This window comes from Homarus americanus, unplaced genomic scaffold (assembly GCF_018991925.1).
Source record: "Homarus americanus isolate GMGI-L3 unplaced genomic scaffold, GMGI_Hamer_2.0 scaffold43186, whole genome shotgun sequence".
Lineage (NCBI taxonomy): Eukaryota > Metazoa > Arthropoda > Malacostraca > Decapoda > Nephropidae > Homarus > Homarus americanus.
In genome coordinates this window covers 51755-72558 of record NW_024713409.1, presented here as the reverse complement: position 1 = coordinate 72558, position 20804 = coordinate 51755, and the positions used below count along the sequence as shown (strand labels likewise).

The 20804-nt window shown below is 40.8% G+C and overlaps 1 protein-coding gene across 2 annotated transcripts; it reads left to right on the top strand.

Moving 5' to 3' along the window:
- Positions 1 to 5762: 5762 nt before the first annotated feature.
- On the top strand, positions 5763 to 12040 carry LOC121872007. Of its 2 annotated transcripts, XM_042374646.1 has the most exons (5): positions 5763 to 5853; positions 10295 to 10479; positions 10877 to 10920; positions 11112 to 11260; positions 11309 to 12040. In XM_042374646.1, exons 2-5 carry the CDS (start codon positions 10323 to 10325, stop codon positions 11349 to 11351), a joined length of 393 nt encoding a protein of 130 aa, XP_042230580.1. In that variant the 5' UTR covers positions 5763 to 5853; positions 10295 to 10322; the 3' UTR covers positions 11352 to 12040. The 2 variants fall into 2 exon arrangements, with proteins under 2 accessions (XP_042230580.1, XP_042230571.1); XM_042374637.1 differs by having other exon boundaries at positions 11112 to 12040.
- Positions 12041 to 20804: the final 8764 nt, after the last annotated feature.

Genomic DNA, 20804 nt, shown 5'->3' with positions numbered 1-20804 from the left:
TGTACATAGTTTAATAATTTCATATTCTATGTCTTTCTCACTAGAATATCTTGTTCTAGCTATATTCTAAACCATGGATTAGTCTGGAACCATGTTATTCTTATTATAGCACTTACTATACTTACAACGGTAGCCTGCCACCACCCAGACTCTTATTAGGATATAACATATCTTAGTGAACTGTTAGGTAGCGTGCTAGCGAGTTTCTAGACACGTGAGTTACTAGTTATTTTCTGAGAACCAATGTGTAGAAGGAATGGAGCGGTGATACTCGTAGTTTACTAATTTAATATTTATTAACATAAGGAGTGAATAAGAGGTTAATTAAGTTCACTCAGACCAGACTGGACCACTTAAGACTTACTTTACAAGTAACAAATTAAATCTTCAATTCTTATTACATATTTAAAAAACTGTTGTATTATTTCTTTGACAAATAAGCTGGTTATTTTACACGTTCAGATAGGACTGGACCCACAGGTCTTACTTTACAAGAAACAAATTCAATCTTCAATTCTTGGTTACAACATTAAACAAGCATTATATTATTTCATTGCCAATACAGATGGTTATATGACACTTGACAATATCCCAAATTAACTTATAACATCATGTTCTTTCAGCATGAATAACATGGCACTTTTCCGTCAGTTGATGTACTCAACTCACGTACATATTTACTGATACTATCAATTGTTATGGGATCACTATTCAACCTGGGATAACTAAAGTTCGACTAGTTATCCCCAACTATATACAACAATAATACTAGATAGAGCTCAGCTGGTAGGCCATGTGGAGGATGCACTCCCAACAGCCCTGATAACACGGTATTACTGGTAATACCAATACTGCTCGGTACATATAACGAAGATCAATGAACCAGACAATACTGAGCCCACTGGGTGCGGGTAGTTGACTACACACAGCCAAGCCGAGGCTCGCTCACTAGTAACGCCCGTGGTAGACTCGCTGTAGTATTATAACACGGTCTTTCCTGGCTGTTCTTGTACTCCGATTCTAGTTTTGCCTTATTAAAGGAATCCTTCCATGACCATCTTGCCATAGGCGGCTACCGAACCTCAGTAGTGGCGCCAACACAGACAGTGCCGGAGATGCGTTGAGGAAGAGTCACGAAAGTGTTAAAATGGTCTAACTTCAATTATACATAACATACGTCTGGCAACGATACAGACGACACTTACTTTACTCGAATTACTTGGCATATGATTATTTCACTATGTTAAAACATGAACACTGATATTCACAAAATCGACGAAGTTAAACTGACTTAAAATGGCGGCGGGAAACAATCGTTCACATACCTGGAGATGCATTGAGGCAGAGTCACTAACGTGTGATTCTTCCTTTTGCATTCGTATATATGTGAACCAGGGGCAGTTCCGGCCTACACATACATACCAGAAAGGACAATCTCACCAACAACAGACCTTCTATTCAACTTGGTCGCTGTACACTCAGCTATGAACTTCAGTGTCACGGGTCAAGCTATTTTTTTATGTCTATTTTTATAATCTAATCATAGAATGAGTCTGTCAGGAAAAAGTGAAATTGACGTTAAACACGCACTAACAACTCTTCTTACAGGAAACAGCAAACCACAGCCAAGGAATTCTTCCTGGGGAGCCGTTAGGTTTTGGAGATTTTGAGTTTGACAGAATCTTTTCAGGAGATTAATGACTTTCTGAAATAGACAACAGACACTAACTAAACTACAAGCATAAGATTCTCTGATGTTTGGGCATCAAAATAATCTAACTTCAGTAGCACTTTGGAAACTCATGGCTATCCCCAAGGACGATATAAGGATATGCCACTCATACTGACAGACTCGATGCTCACTTACTTGACAAGTTTTACTAACAATAAGGACAGTTGAAGCTTTCAACATCACTCACAATGGATCTTGAATGTTCCAACTGTAATCAGACATATATAAGTTGCCTCAACATATACCACCACAGTTGCAATTTCAAATTCTGTGTCATTACTAAGGAACAACGAAGTCTCGGGTGCACTCTAAGATTGAAAGAAAACGGAGGACTCAGACGTCCTGAAGCGATGAGAAAACGAACTCCTCAGACGGGGGACTCAAATAGAAAGAGCATAGCTACATGTTTTGTGGGCTATTGAGCGCAATTTGAATCGTCTGATTTTATGTTAACTGACGTGTACGACCGTGGTCATTACGTTGTGACTTTATGAATTGTAATTAATTACCATAATTCTAAATTACACGCTACAATAAGCGTCAGTTGTCAAGTTCTGGTAAATTTCTTTACCCTGAAACTGTGGCTCTCAGGGGATTTAGGCGCCAGCACAACAAAGGCCTTGATTCTTGGCTTGGCATATCCACTTCACTGTATTCCCAATGTATGGGTCATCCCCACACTTTGCAATTGGTTACCACTTTCATAAAATTCTCGAATCACTGCGCTGTTTGTGGTTATTCGTCACATGAGAACAGTGTGTTTTAACCTCACACAGACGTATATAAGACAGACGTATATATGAGATTTTCCTTTTACCATAGTTTATGGGTCAACCCCACCACGTCACATATGTCTGATACACTTATCATTTGCAGAGATCATTGTTCTCATATATTTTCATCTGACACCCAAGGTGGCTATGTTAATTTATCGTACACAGACGTAAATTCGGTCACACTTTTTCACAATATTTCACTAGTACGTACCAATTTGGACTTCCCAACCATCATACAGGTACTATGAGCTCTCCCTTAACACTATATGTATACAGATTTAACATTATATGCACAAATACTGTTATAACTCGCATAAAACAAGATGCAGTATGCGAGTTACCCCTTAAAAGAGCTTACTGTTTTCTGTGAAACTACTCAATAGAAGAGTTAGACACTCCCATAATGGGGTGAGTTTAAAAGTTGTGCAGTTGTAATACGAGTCATAAAAAGATTGTAGGGACCTATTACTAACGTGCCCATAATAAACGACGCATTCATTTTTGTCGAATTTTCCCCAACATGTTGCATCGAATAACAGCAGGTGAATCGTGGAAGTATTACATAGTTACCCCCTAAAATTTCTTTATCATTGAAAATAAAACAGTTTTCTGTGGTGGTGTAATGGGCTAACTTTATTATAGAGAGCATCTTCTTTTTTTTTCAGGTTAGAATATTATTTTTACGAGTCAATAACAGAGTTGTAAAGTAACGAAATAAATTCACTTGAGTAATGTACTGTATTCAATTAAAAATTTCGGGTATTTACTTTTTAGAAAGTAATCAAATTTATCAGTACTTTTACTATTACTTAATTATAGTTCTCTAATACCTTTACTCCAGAACACTTGAATAAACAACAAGAGTTACTCGTTAAATTCCCCAAACAATAGAGTTTTAAATCTCCAGTCATAGTGTAGGGGCGCGTGTTATATATATATATATATATATATATATATATATATATATATATATATATATATATATATATATATATATATATATATATATATATATATATATATATATATATATATATGTAACCGGTCGGAATTACTGGACATTAATTTCTCACTTGACTCGGGGTTTATTAATTATGGCCGGTTGGCCTGTGCATGGCAACTCCTGTCGAGAGTTACTACCACTCTCTATCATCCATGAATCTATCTAGCCTCCGTTTAAAACTTTCCAGCGTTCCAACACTTACTACAAAGTTGCTAAGCTTGTTCCACTCGTCCACCACCCTATTTGTGAACTAGTTCCTTCCTATCTCCCTCCTAAACCTAAACTTATCCAACTTAAATCCGTTGCTACGAGTCCTATCCTGCTCGAATATTATAAGAACTTTATCCATATCACCATTATTGATTCCTTTCACCCACTTAAATATTTCTATCATATCTCCCCGCACTCTTCGTCTTTCTAGGGAATGCAAGTTTAGTTACTTTAACCTATCTTGATATGGAAGGTTTCTAAGCCCCGGAATCATTTTCGTCATTCTTCGCTGCACCGACTCCAGTGAATTGATATTCATTCTATAATAAGGGCACCAGAGCTGAAGCGCATAATCGAGGTTCGGCCTGAGTAGCGCAAGATATAGTTGCAACAAGACCTCTGCACTCTTATTACTTACACTTCTAGATATAAAACCTAATACTCTGTTTGCCTTATTTCGAACAATAACGCACTGTTTTCTTGGCCGTAGGTCCGGGCTTACAAGTACCTCTAAGTCGCTTTCACAAGTCGATTTCTCTAGGTTGACGTTGTTAAGTCTGTACACATTGACAGTATTTGTTCTTACGATGTTAAGTACGCTGCACCTGCTGGTGTTGAATTTCATTTGCCATTTTTCTGATCACTCCTGCAGTTTATTTAAATCCTCCTGTAGTACATTTGTATCCTGCCCTAAATTAATTTGCCGCCCTATTTTGGTGTCATCCTCAAACTTGCTTTTGTCACTGCTGATCCTAGTATCTAGATCGTTTATGTAGATTATGAACAAGAGTGGGCTCAGTACTGACCCCTAGGGAACCCCACTGGTTACATAGTCCCACTCAGATTTAACACCATTTACGCTGACCCTCTGTGTTCTATCGGTGAGCCATGATTATATCCAATTTAAAACTTTCCCCTCGATACCATGAGGCAGGACGGTGTGGTGCAGATGTTCAAACCCTGCCCAGTGGTAAGGTCGTGGTAGTTGGGGACAGCCAGGTGAGGTTCTTAGATAGGACTTTTTGTGCAAGAGATAGGAAACGTAGGACTAGGGTCTGTTATCCTGAGACTGGGATAGGGCATGTAGCTGAGAGGATAGATAGAGTTTTATTAGGGGAGGGTACCAAGCCAGTAGTGTGTCTTATTATAGGATGTAACAACCTAGGAAAAGTTAGTAGTGAGGAATTTTTCCAGAGGTATAGGGAGGCGCTAGGGAAGGTTAGAGATAGGGGAGGGATCTCGAGAGTATGTGGTGTCTTGCCTAGAAGAGGAGTTGGTGGTGAATAGCTGTCCAAGGCAATTGCTATAAATTGTCGACTGGAAAAACATTGTGCAAGCAATGGTTGGGCGTTGAACTTCAGAAATATTGACTGGGACAACATTGTAGGAGACTATGAATCCAAAGACTTCCTCGACGCAGGGGAGGGGAGGGGAGAGAGTGTGGTGCACGGGGAGGGGAGAGAGTGTGGTGCACAGGGAGGAGAGAGTATGTGGTGCACGGGAGAGACACAGGGAGGGGAGGGAGGAGAGTGTGTGGTGCACAGGGGAGAGAGTGTGTGGTGCACGGGGAGGGAGTGTGTGGTGCAGGGAGGAGAGTGTGTGTGCACGGGGAGGGAGAGTGTGTTGTGTGTGTGGTGCACACGGGGAGGGTGTGGTGCACGGGAGGAGAGAGTGTGTGGTACACGGTTGGGAGAGTGTGGTGCACAGACATGGGGAGGAGAGAGTGTGTGGTGCACGGGGAGGAGAGGGGAGGAGAGAGTGTGTGGTGCACGGGGAGGAGAGAGTGTGGTGCACGGGGGAGGAGTGTGGTGCACGGGGAGGAGAGAGTGTGTGGTGCACGGGGAGGAGAGATTGTGTGGTGCACGGGAGGAGAGATTGTGTGGGGCACGGAGAGGAGAAAGTGTGGTGCACTGGGGGGGGGGAGGGGGGGCGATTATCAAGTCTCGTTACATTTGCTGTCCGGGATGTCGGGGGTGTCAGGGGTGTCGGGGGTGTTGGGGGGTTTGAGAGCGAGTGTATATAAGACTCCCTGAACGGCATCCATCCTCGCAGTGTAAGTGAAGACCCGGCGTCTTAACACACCAATCTACACAGACACGGAGTTATTTCCCACAAACTGTACAACACTGAAGGTAAGAATGCAAGCACTGTACAGTCTTTAGATTTAAAAACTGCGGCAGGATATTACATACAATGAATGTATAGTAGGTGCAGGTGATCCATGTAAATGCCGATAACCACACAGGGAAAGAGAAAACAAGTTCCCAAGCGCTTCGGTGTAATTCACATCTTCAGGGGTGAGTACAGACTAAGGAGTAATACCTGACAAGGCTGATATATACAGTAGAGGAGAGTGAGATCAAGTCCCTAGAGACAGTATGTGTCCACCATATTCAGGTCATAAAGTAATGATCCAACCCTTTTACCTGGTTACAAATCTTAATGACAAAACTATCCAATTTGTACATACCATAACTGAAATACATGTTGACAAATTCGGTATGCTTAATGAGAATAGATTCTCCAATGTTCCTACTGATAATTGAATTACAAGGTAAGACTGAGGAGGTATTAGTCCAGTCAATGCAATGATTACATTCTTTGTAAGGATCCTTGTAAATTCATCCACCTGCATTGCTGAGAGAGTTCTTAATTAACATTTGTTTTACAGTGCATGAGTTACTGTTGTATATCATGGGTAGGTTGAAGACCAGTTCTATAAAAAGATTTTTTAGTGATGTTAAGGCATTTGTCTATAAAATATCTAGGGTATTTTAAGTTCAAACCAATATTATCTAATATACTATAGCGCTATCCGAATGTATGTCTCTCTCTCTGTTTGTCTGTTCTGTGCAGCCGAAACAGCACAATCGTTTTTCATCAAACTTGGTGGAAAAATTGCAAAAAAATCGTAGAGTGGAACAAACCTGGACCCATGTCGATGGTTTATTTAGGAAGGCATTAATTAACAATTTTATTTACGATGGAAAAAAAATGCAAGTCTACGGACTTGGCGCACTCTCATTCGCTTTACGCTGTCAGCCGGATACAATACAGGAACAATACCATACAATACCATGCAATACCATACCACACAATACAATACACAACGAACTATAAATATTTGTAAGATTAAAACATAATTATATAGACATGTAAGACTCACAATTTGATAAGATATCCGTAAGACATTAGCTATTGGAAATGTGATTAAATGTTTTGTTATTAATCCAGTGTGAAATGTGTCGGTATTGGTGGTACAATCCTAATGGTCTCTAATCCTGTTGATTAGGTGAGGTTAATCTGGGTTTATAGAGATTAAAGATAAGGTGTGGGGTTTATTCTACCTGTGTTAGTCTCAAGTACGACCCTTATTGTAACAACCACGACCATGATTATAACAACCACGACCATGATTATAACACCCACGACCATGATTATAACAACCACGACCATGATTATAACACCCAAGACCATGATTATAAGAACCACCATGACCATGATTATAACAACCACGACCATGATTATAACAACCACGACCATGATTATAACAACCACGCCGATGATTATAACAACCACGACCATGATTATAACAACCACGCCCATGATTATAACAACCACGACCATGATTATAACAACCATGACCATGATTATAACAACCACGACCATGATTATAACAACCACGACCATGATTATAACAACCACGACTGACAACCACGACCATGATTATAACAACACGACCATGATCATATATTATAACAACCACGACCATGATTATAACAACCAGGACCATGATTATAGCAACCAGGCCCATGATTATAACACCCACGACCATGATTATAACAACCACGACCATGATTATAACCACGACCATGATTATAACAACCACGACCATGATTATAACAACCAGGACCATGACTATAACAACAAGCACCATGATTATAACAACCACGACCATGATTATAACAATCACAACCATGATTATAACAACCACGACCATAATTATAACAACCACGACCATGATTATAACAACCACGACCATGATTATAACAACCACGCCCATGATTATAACAACCACGACCGTGATTATAATAACCAGGACCATGATTATAAAATCTACGACTATGATTATAACAACCACGACCATGATTATAACAACCACGATCATAATTATAACAACCACGCCCATGATTATAACAACTACGACCATGATTATAACAAGCACGACCATGATTATAACAAGCACGACCATGATTATAACAAGCACGATTATGATTATATCACCCACGACCATGATTATACCAACCACGACCATGATCATAATCACGATCATGATTATAACAACCACGACCATGATCATAGCAACCACGACCATGATTATAATAACCAGGACCATAATTATAACAACCACGACCATGATTATAACAACCACGACCATGATTATACCAAATCCACGACCATGATTATAAATAACCACGACTATGATTATAAATAAATCTGGTGACCATGATTATACAACCAGGCCTATGATTATAACAACCATGACCATGATTATAACAACGACGACTATGATTATAACAACGACGACCATGATTAAAACATCCACGACTATGATTATATTATCCACGACCATGATTATAACAACCACTACCATGATTATAACAACCACGCCCATGATTATAACATCCAGGACCATGATTATAACAACTCCGACCATGATAATAACAACCATGACCATGAATATAATAACCACGACCATGATTATAACAACCACGACCATGATTATAACAACCACGCCCATGATTATAACAACCACGACAATGATTATAACAACTGGTGGACAATGATTATAGCAACAGCACCACAGATTATAACAACCACGACCATAATTATAACAACCACGACCATGATTATAACAACCACGCCCATGATTATAACAACCAGGACCATGATTATAACAACCAGCACCATGATTATAAATAACCAGCACCATGATTATAACACCCACGACCATGATTATAACAACCAGCACCATGATTCTAACAACCAGGACCATGATTATAACAACCAGGACCATGATTATAACAACCACGACCATGATTATAACAACCAGCACCATGATTCTAACAACCAGGACCATGATTATAACAACCAGGACCATGATTATAACAACCACGACCATGATTATAACAACCAGCACCATGATTCTAACAACCAGGACCATGATTATAACAACCAGGACCATGATTATAACAACCACGACCATGATTATAAATAACCACGACCATGATTATAACAACCACGACCATGATTATAACAACCACGACTATGATTATAACAACCAACCACGACTATGATTATTACAACCATTAATGACCATGATTATAACAAACACGACTATGATTATAACATGACATTATTACACCACGACCATGATTATAACAACCACAGCGATTATAACACCTACCATGATTATAACAACCACGACCATTTTATAAAAACCACGCTATGATTATAACAACCACGACCATGATTATAACAACCACGACCATGATTATAACAACCACGACTATGATTATAACAACCACGACCATGATTATAACATACACACAACCACGACCATGATATAACCACGACCATGATTATAACAACCGATTATAACAACCACGACTATATTATATCAACCACGGCCATGATTATAACAACCACGACCATGATTATAACAACCACGACCATGATTATAACAACCACAACCATGATTATAACAACCACGACTATGATTATATCAACCACTACCATGATTATAGCAACCACGATCATGATTATAACAACAACGACCATGATTATATCACCCACGACCATGATTATAACAACCACGACTATGATTATATCACCCACGACCATGATTATATCAACCACGACCATGATTATAACAACCACGACTATGATTATAGCAACCACGCCCATGATTATAACAGCCACGACTATGATTACAACAACCACGATCATGATTATAGCAACCACGACCATGATTATAACAACCACGACCATGATTACAACAACCACGACCATGATTATAACAACAACGACTATGATTATAGCAACCACGACCATGATTGTAACAACCACGACTATGATTACAACAACCACGACCATGATTATAACAACCACGACCATGCTTATAACAACCACGACCATCTGGAAAACGATGTCACTGTAAGCTGTCAGCCGGACCTGTGGTTGCGCGCTGGCCAAGCAGGAGCGTTCGAACTTTTAAGCCTCTGTAAACTGTACCACCGGACTCGCCACCGGGCACGAAGGGCCCACGATCACTTGTAGATATTTTAGTGGGTTTTCTCCTAAATACTGAACTTAAAGGTGTTACCTACTCTGTGGATCACACAGTCTAGCAATGGTAATTTGCAGTCACTTTCTAATTCCAGGGTGAATGTGATCGAGGGGACTAAGTTGTTAATCTCCCTTGAAACAGTAAGTGAAATTTACCTCCTTAGAATAGTGAGTTAGGTTTATATCTCCCTGAACTCAATGAGCTAAATTTATCTCCCCATATAGAGTGAGCTGAGTCTTCTTTGCCTTCGTGATGACCGACCCCTTGACTCGACTGTTACTGGTGTTGATGCTGACCGTCTCCTGTACACCCACACCTCAGAATTCAGCTGACCACAGTGACTATGTTGACTATAGTCAGTATGGTGACGGTGATACGTCATATTACTACGATACCGTTCATGATATTCGTAAGTATATGAAATAATTTCTGTCTCAGGTGGATAATGTTCACGGCACACCTGCTGAGTGCTGAGTCGTCAGTAATGTCAGGGTGAGCTTTTGTTAAGTTGTGAAACATATTTCAACCCTTCTCAATTTATGCAGTTATGGAAAATGCGTAAATCGAGCCAATTCTGAGCGAACTATTAGGAACAATAAGAGAGTAATAGATGAATGTAAGTAAAGCTCAACTACAAGTCTTCCATTATAAATCTTTTAATGAATATAATAAAAATAAACATCAGAAGATTAGTCTTCCACTTCTACAAATACTACTATTTTGTGGTGTTTAAAGTGAGATCTGAAATGACCCAGCGTTGACCCACTTTAGAGCCTTAACGTACGGTAACCTGTCTTCCATTACAGCACAAGCTAATATTGGTGGAATTGACGCAGTAGCACCAAACTCGGTAATGTATAGAAAAGCCACTTTCGTCAGTATTACTTATCATAACCTCATTATGGATAATTACATCATTATACTTTACACATTAAAAATTATGATACCAATACATACGAGTACTGTGCTCTTGGATACCATAACAGTGTCTTAACAACAGTGTTTATTAGTATTGTTAACAGTGCTTTCTTCCGTGGATAGGGAGCGTTGATTAGTGCTCCTCCAGGCAACACAAACCGCCCTACAATTGTGTTCGGTCCCAGACCCATACAAAGGCGGCCTTTCTGGTTCACTCGAAACCCGACCAACCCGTTCAACACACAGAGGATCAACCCGTTCAACACACACAGGACCAACCCGTTCAACACACACAGGACCAACCCGTTCAACACACACAGGACCAACCCGTTCAACACACACAGGACCAACCTCAGCAACTAGTGAGGCCCTACAGTAAAAATACAACGCAAAAAGCACATCCCAACCACTCACCAGTCCCATTAAACACCCAATAGCAGTCAACCTTTACTTAACTAACCTAACCTAATCAACTAATACTTTCAATATACTGTACACCGCCCCCATGTCATATGAACAATGTATACCACCCAATATCATGTAGTGAACAATGTACAGTCCTCCATATTAGTGGCTCGTCAGGTTTTGTGTTGTGTGGCAGGGCTGAGTTTGGTTATAGGAAACTCGCAATAAAAATGAAAATACAAATATTAAAAAATATATATAAATGTAAATATTTGTGAAATGTTTGTATGTTAAATAAAAAATGCATTAGATACACTGTTTTTAGATCGTATCTTTTGCCCAGTGGACGATGTATAGCCAGGTGAAGTGACGTGGGGTGGGAGGGTGGTCAGCAGGGAGGTAAGTGGAAATAGGTGCCCCTCTACCTACAGTAATTGAGGCTTAAATTTACATCTATCATATTTATTACTTCCCTGTCTCCTATATTATGCAGATAGCATTTATACTGCTCATGTTAAACTTTGGCCACAGTGTGAAGAAGAGGAAGTTTGAAGTTAATTGCAGTGATTCAGTACTGTATTCACATGTGTTTGTTGCTTGCTATACTAATACTATACTAACAGAGTAAATAAAGCATTTAATAATAATAAGAGTTTTGCAATCTGTCTCAGTATCCGAGGTGCATGTCACGTCTGGTTGTGTAAGGATGGTGAACTGTAGATGAAAATATATTTTTTTTCGAAGCACAACTACAGTAATTCCCTTTCTATAAGCTATATCTATTTCTTTAACTGTTAAGGAATCAGGGCCAAGCGAGGGGTGTGAGTTGACTGATCATTGATAACATACCGTAATAAGTGTTTGACACTTGTGTCATTTAAGAAATTTTCAATCAGTTGTAATTTCAGACATTTTGTTTTTTGTAACCATTATGAAGGTAACAATAGGTGTAGAATATGTTTCTAAATAAATTATATGCGGTGGAGGAGACTTCAGACTTCTGTCCACCACTTTTATTAAAATGGAAACATGTTGGTAACACTTGAGGTGCCAATGCAACATTTCATACTCATTCGTCACAGGGAACAACGGGAGGTTTTCTTATTGCTCTAGCATTTTGATGTAATCATTATATCGTGATGATGAATCGTGTATATAACCGATTTTCAATGTAATACACAATGAACTATATAAGATAATAAATTATCAATGACTACTGTACGGCAGTTTATGTTCCATATTGACCTCGCACATCACACACACACACACACACACACACACACTACTACTACTATTTTGCTGTCATTCAGAATCGAGTAAGCGATCATCCAGCTACGATAGAATGATATGAGTTACTAAGGATGTCACCTTCGTGGGTGAGTTTTAAGGTGACTAAAGAGGCCGATACGGGACCGGCAGAGTCAGTCACAGATGTTGCACATGTGGATGGCTCCACCTAGTGCGGGAGGGGCGGTGGCAGCGTCTTTCCGGTGCTGGCGCTTGTCTGCCTCGGTTTGCAGTCGGGCTATTCCGAAAGTATTGACACCTTCTCGTGTGGAGTCTTAAGACCATCCTTATACCTTTTCACATGCCCGTCAGCGTTACCATTTACTATACGTTGGATGACCGTAAAGTAGCTGCTTTGGCAGTCTACTGTCGTCCATGCGGGTAACATGACAAGTCCAACGTAGTTGTTCTTGGATAAAGGTAGCCTCGATGCTCCTACGGGTGTAAGCGAGAATACTGGCATTTGTTATCTTGTCTTCCCAATAAACTATGAAACAACTAAGGAGCAGGAAAAGTGGAGGACATCAAAAAGTGGTGGGACCTGGTGACATCATATGGTCCACAAATAGGGTATCAGCCAAATGGCAGCAAGTCCTTCCTCATCGTGAAGCCAGAATAGTATGACCGGGCTATAGAGGTGTTCAACGGAAGTGAGGTCAAAATAACAAATGACGGCCAAAGACATCTAGATGCTGTAATTGGCTCGAATGATTTTAAGACCAAATACATACGGGAAAGATAAATGAGTGGGTGAAGGAAATCCAACCACCGTTGGATATTACTAAAATAGAACCACATGTGGCGTTTGCGGCATTCACCTACGGAATGAAGCATCGTTGGAATTACCTGATGTGCACTATCCTTGATATCGGACCCTTCCTCTATCCTCTGGAAGAAGCCATTAGGATAGCTTATATTTTAATACCAGTGAAACGCTTTTAATTAACCCAAACAGAAAGGTCACTCCTTTCACTACCACAGAGACTGGGAGGAATAGGAATGACTAATCCAGAGGAGCTTGCTGCCACCGAACATCGAAACTGTTATGCTCATAGTAGCCTTCACTAAGCACATAATAGCTCAGAATGCAGCAAGTGAGGTGGATACCAACGAATTAAACAACATTGGACGATCCATTATAACAACGACAGCACACCCGAAGTGATAAACTGCAATAACTGATGCAGCAATTTTCAGAGAACTTGAAAAAAAAAGTAACTATAGTGCCTTGAACAGGCTAACAGTGTTACCGATAAGTATTTACAAATAGCATTGTTCTAAGCCAGTGAAAGGTTTGCCCACCCAATGCGTGTGTGACTCATCCTATGACATCAACTACACCTTGATGTTCAAGAATGGGGACTTCGTATGCATGATGCATGGCGAAGTAAGGGATCTCACAGCAAATATGCTGAAAGAAAGCTGCCATGACGTCACAGTGCAACCGTGAGAATCTTCACCACAGGACTTTCAACACATCCAATGAAGCCAGTGTGGACGTCAGCTCTCGAGGATTTTGGACGCTGGAACAGCGAGCCTTTTTTTGACGTCAGGATATTTGACCCCATGGCTGCATGTCACTGTAACCTGTCTCTCGAGGCTGCACACAAGAGGAACGGGAACGACAATAAAAGGGCGTGTTTGGAGAGAATTCAGAAAGTGGATCAAGGCAGCTTCACTCCTCTGATGTCCACAACCTCTGGTGAGATGGGATCAAGTGCAAGATGCTTCTATGCAAGACTGGCCGAGGTGTTATCTGAACAGAAGCAGCAGCCCAGAAGCTATGCTGCAGCCTGATTGAGATGTGGACTGCCCTTCTCTCTCTTTAGGTTTGCAGTGCTTTGCAGATATTGACGATGAGGCAACAGTCACTGAATGCCTCTCAGATCTGTGACTAAACTAATTGAACTCAGCTAGGGTAGCTACTTTTGTATTAAGATATTAAAATATCATGGTAATAAAATGGTGGTTAAGGTGTGACCATTAGGGGAGACTTGAGGCCACTTTGATTAAAAAAAACGATATTTTTATTATTATTATTATTATTATTATTATTGTGAGGTTTGAAAGCTTTCAGAAATGAGCTAATCAACTAAAAAGAATATTTAATAATTCTACAATAAAAGTAATATATATCGTGTTGCTTTCTACCATTTCATTACTTGGTCCTGTTTAAATGAGACCATACCCATACACCATGGTACCATACCCACACACCATGGTACCATACCCACACACCATGGTACCATACCCACACACCATGGTACCATACCCACACACCATGGTACCATACCCATACTGTCGTCACATCAACAGTAGAAGCGACCAGCCTAATTCCCGAAGCTGATGATGAGTCGCATGCCATAGCAGGAATAACCTCTTGGTACTTGTTTAAATATATTATGCATTTGATTTTCATTGCTGCCAGGGTAAGTGAAGCTATAGGTCAACACGCTCAAATGGAAAAACAAAATATTTCCCCAATGAACATTATGCAAAGTGAAGAATAATTTATCATAATTATTATTAAACATTCATAAAATACAGATTTACTACACAGGATAATTTACACTACACTGCAAAATCGAGCTTAACATAACTTTCGACAACATGTAAGTGACCATGTCTTTTCAAGGCTCGCCTTGAATATATACTGTATGTCGACTTTCACTGGAGTCATACAGGTCACCACTCAGCAAGAAGTTCGCCTTGGCTGACATAAAGTTAATCACACACACACACACACACACACACACACACACACACACACACACTGGAGACGAGTGTCTTGTTTCATCACCTGGGGTTCTCTCAATGTACCAGGGTTTCACCTGAATCTCACAGGATATCAGGGTACAGGATATCACCAGGATCCTTTCAGTATATCAGGGAGGTGCCGACTGTTCCTCATAGGGAACTGACTACCATCTCACAAGGAGAAGTATATCTGTTATCGGGTATTTGGTTCACACAAGTATTGTGATCAAAGAGCGGCCTTGTGGTTTGCTCTACGTTGGGCATTTGTAAAGTCTGTGGCTGGCACTGCACCCGGCACTTAACATTTGAAAAGTCTAGTGCCTATCCAAGTAATTCATCTGTCTCATATCCTGTCGAGTGATCCCTGCATGTATCCCCACAATATATCATGGTTACCATACACCATAGTAAGAGCATTTAATACCAATTAAAATAAACTAAACTACACCTAGGAACGATAAGCATGCATCAAGGAAACACTATATCTATCTATATATATAACAGTTAATATTTCATCGCGACAGGTTCATCTCAATCAGCGTCCGTGGTAATTAGTTCCTGTTGTAAGTATTGTAGATTCAGTGGTAAGTTTTTCCATGGTAAGAAATTTTTGTGTTAAGTATTCCTTGGTAAGTAGTTTCCTTGGTAAGTAATTCCCCTGGTGGGTGCATTCTGTAGTAAGCAATTTCTCTGGTAAGTAGTTTCCGTGGTAGGTAGTTTCAGGGATAAGTTGTTGCTGTAGTGAATAATTACCTAACATGGTAACTCCCTGGAATAAGAGCTGCATACCTCCACCAGTATCTTCCTGTTACCTGATCGGCCTACCTAGGTTATTGCTAGTATTAACCTGGATGTGTTCAAGGTCGGTCGCTTACCCTGTAAATATAAGTGCCAATAATAATGATAAATAGACTGTAGGTATCATCCTGCCCATTTATACTCAAGGTTATATGTAGGAAAAGAACCTAGAACATACGTCTTAGTAACTGAGCCCATCGTCCTTCTCGTCTCACCTTGGTCGCACCTGGTAAACAAGTCCCCAGTGCATAATAAGCGGTCATTACCTGATTCCGACAACTGTTCATATAATTCTGATAGCAGGTTGGAACAGATATACCGTGTAGGAGTACAAGGGACTACGATAATAAAAGACCTAAGAGTATCCATAACGCCTTCACAGTTTCTTCTCATTCAAAACGAACATGTAGAATATTTAAACAAGCGTAGAGGAGATTCAGGGAATATTCTAGGCCACAGAAAGGGCTTGGTAGGCACGGTTCAAGGTGGTTTAGCCTGGCTCAGGTTGTTCTTGCCTGTTTAGAGTACGGAATCCTGAAGGTGACTTTGGAACATAGGAACTGCGTCAGATGTATGTATAGTGTTACAATGATACATGTATAGTGCTACCATGATGTGTGTACAGAGTAGCATTACCATGATATATGTATAGTATCGTGTTACCATGATGCGTGTATAGTGTTACCATATTGTATGTACAGTATAGTGTTACGATGATGCATGTATAGTGTTACTATAATGTATGTACAGCGTAATGTTACCATGAAGTATGTACAGTATAGTGTTATCATGATGTATGTATAGTGTTACCATAATGTATGTATAGTGTTACCATAATGTATGTAGCGCTTAATGTTACCATAATGTATGTATAGTGTTACCATAATGTATGCATAGTGTTACCATAATGTATGTATTGTGTTACCATAATGTATGTAGAGCTTAATGTTACCATGATGTATGTATAGTGTTACCATGATGTATGTACAGTGTTACCATAATGTATGTACAGTGTTACCATAATGTATGTAGAGCTTAATGTTACCATGATGTATGTATAGTGTTACCATGATGTATGTATAGTGTTACCATGATGTATGTATAGTGTTACCATAATGTATGTATAGTGTTACCATAATGTATGTATAGTGTTACCATAATGTATGTATAGTGTTACCATAATGTATGTATTAATGTTACCATGATGTATGTATAGTGTTACCATGATGTATGTATAGTGTTACCATGATGTATGTATAGTGTTACATAATGTATGTATAGTGTGTTACCATGATGTATGTATAGTGTTACCATGATGTATGTGTGTTACCATAATGTATGTATAGTGTTACCATGATGTATGTATTGTGTTACCATAATGTATGTATAGTGTTACCATAATGTATGTATAGTGTTACCATAATGTATGTATAGTGTTACCATAATGTATGTATAGTGTTACCATAATGTATGTATAGTGTTACCATAATGTATGTATAGTGTTACCATAATGTATGTAGAGCTTAATGTTACCATGATGTATGTATAGTGTTACCATGATGTATGTATAGTGTTACCATGATGTATGTATAGTGTTACCATGATGTATGTATAGTGTTACCATAATATATGTATAGCGTTACCATAATGTATGTATAGTGTTACCATAATGTATGTATAGTATAGTGTTATCATGATGTATGTACAGTGTTACCATGATGCATGTAGAGCTTAATGTTACCATGATGTATGTATAGTATAGTGTTATCATGATGTATGTATAGTGTTACCATAATGTATGTATAGTGTTACCATGATGTATATACTTTATAGTATTGTTTTACCATGATGTATGTGTGTGTCGTAAACAGGGTAGTGAAATGTGTCTAGTGTGACAGCATTATATTAGTGTTAAGGTGCAAGCACTCCCTCTCGCCTTCAGTTGCCGACTCTAGCTAGCTCTCGTGGCGAACAGGGAAGCAACTTGCATAAGTCTTCCCCTGCCAGTACACAGAGTCTTCACCATCAAAGCTACTGCCGTGCCTCCTTGTGGCAACACACGGGAACTGGGTGCCTCGTGGGCCCAGGCTAGACCAGTAGGGGATCTCGGAGTAGCAGTGGGCCCCAGAGGAACAGCGCATAGGCACACTGGCATGTGGACACGTTCTGGCTCCTACCAGCCATCGCCCCGCTGCCTTGCGGATTAACCTTGGCAGGTATAAGGCTACAGGAGTAAACCATGAACGAAAAATCTGTGGTGTAGCTCCTCATCAGGCAGACAATGCCCAAACAAGACCCCAACGGCGGTATAGGCAGAAGAAGTGATCACCGTGGAAACCCAATGAGGAGGATGAAGGCAATGCCTGATGGACAGGCTACTAAGGCGAAGCCTAGCAAACTGGGCTATCTGCAGTCCAATGCAACTCTCCCTCTCTGCAGTCGTTACACCACTTGCACCACTTGATCAGGAAAAGGGAGAGCCAAGATGTGTGGTTGCATCCTGTGCTCCTGCCTCACCACATAAATCAACTCACGCACAGTTTATCACACCTCTCATCATCATCAGAACACCTATACCCCAAAAAGTTATATGGTGATGGTGTCAGGCAGAGATGACTGCCGGGGGTTTCTAGTCACAACTCTGCACATAGGCGGCACAGATAAGATGGTCATTTATGCACTGGAATCTAGGCAGTCATGCAATCTGGTCCTGTCTGTGCGACAGCCTTCTCGAGGAGCCACTCTGCTCACCCCACATGAGGAGGGGGCTAGAAAAGGTGCCCTAAACATTGCCTGCCTAAAAACAAAACTTGAATGGGCAACCGCACCGAGTAAGGTCATCCTTATGTGGTCCAAAACACAATCAAAATCACAAATCCAAACAAAAACAATCCATACAACCTCTTATGGTCGTTGCATGGAATATCAGGACCCTTCTGCATACTGGCACAAATGAGCATCCTGAAAGAAGAACTGTGCAGAAGAGCTAGGTATAACAGTTACATAGCAGCCATTAGTGAGTCCTGGCTCCCAGATGAGGGCCAACTTACAGAACGGGGGTCTGGATATACCTTCTTCTGGAAGGTTAAGCCTGCTGCAGAGAGAAACTGCTTTTATGGAGTTGGCTTTGCCATCTGCCAACGCATCCTACACAGGCTAACTGTCTATTGGGATCAACGAGCGCCTCATGATGCTTCCAGTCCCACTGAATCACTCACGTCATGCCTTTTTCATCAGCGCGTACGCCCCAACACTGGATGCAGAGGATGAAATCAAGGGGGGCCTTTTACGCCGACCTCGATTGAATGCTAACCTCTATCCCCAGAGAAGACTTCAAGGCCAGAGTTGGCAGAGATGCTAACATTTGGCAGGGAACCATAGGGAGAGGCCGACAAGATTATCGCCTGAGTCCTCCTAAACAGACTCGTTCCCGAGGCGGAAAACTTCCTCCCAGAATCTCAATGTGGTTTTAGACCATCACGTGACACCAGTAACATTATCTTTGCTGCCCACCAGATACAGGAAAAGTGCAGAGACCTGTGTCATGACCTGTACATGGCTTTCATCGACCTAACCAAAGCCTTCGATTCGGTCAACAGGGAAGCCTTCTGGTGGACCCTCAGACGTTTTGGCTGCCCACCAAAATTTATCGCCATTGTGAGGCAACTCCATGATGGCATGAACGGCAAAGTCCTGCACAACGGCACCTAGTCTGAGTTCTTCCACATCCAAACGGGGGTTAAACAAGGGCGTGTACTGGCACCAACTCTCTTTTCTATTTTCTTGCCTGCCTTCCTTACTCGTGCCAGTGCCAATGAGCCGGCGGGGTGGACATCGGGTACCGGGTGAAGGGGGGTCTTTTCAACATAAGACGACTCTAGGCAAGAGAAAAGTTGTCGGCAGCTTCCATTACTGAGCTTCAGTGTGCAAACGACCTCACCTTTGTTGCTCACACTAAACACGACCTACAGTTGATCGTGAACACCTACACAGATGTGTATTCACACTTCGGCCTTGAGGTGAATGTACTGTACGTAAGACTCAGATTCTCTTTCAACCTGCCCCAGGTTCAGACACACCTCCACCATCCATCCAGCTTAACGGTACTACCCTCCCTAATGTTACCCACTTTCGGTATCTGGGCTCCCACCTGTCCACCACCGCAGACATCAATGAAGAGATTCAGCATCGGATCAGATGTGTATCTCAAGCCTTTGGCAGACTCCGAAACCGTGTCTTCAGCTGTAGGGAGCTGAAATTATCTTGAAAACTGCACGCATATCGAGCAGTGGTCCTCCCCACCCTGCTTATGGGAGTGGGACATGAGTCACATAAGGAGGCACCTCAAGGCACTTGAAAACTTTCACCAACGTAGTCTACGTTTCATCCTCCGAGTTCGCTCGGAAGACAAGGGAACAAATGCCAGTATTCTTGCTGACACCAGCTGTAGGAGCATTGAGGCTACCATTATCCATGAACAGGTATGCTGGACTGGCCTTGTTACCCACATAGACGACAGTAGACTGCCAAAGCAGCTACTTTACAGTCACCTAACGAATAGTAAACATA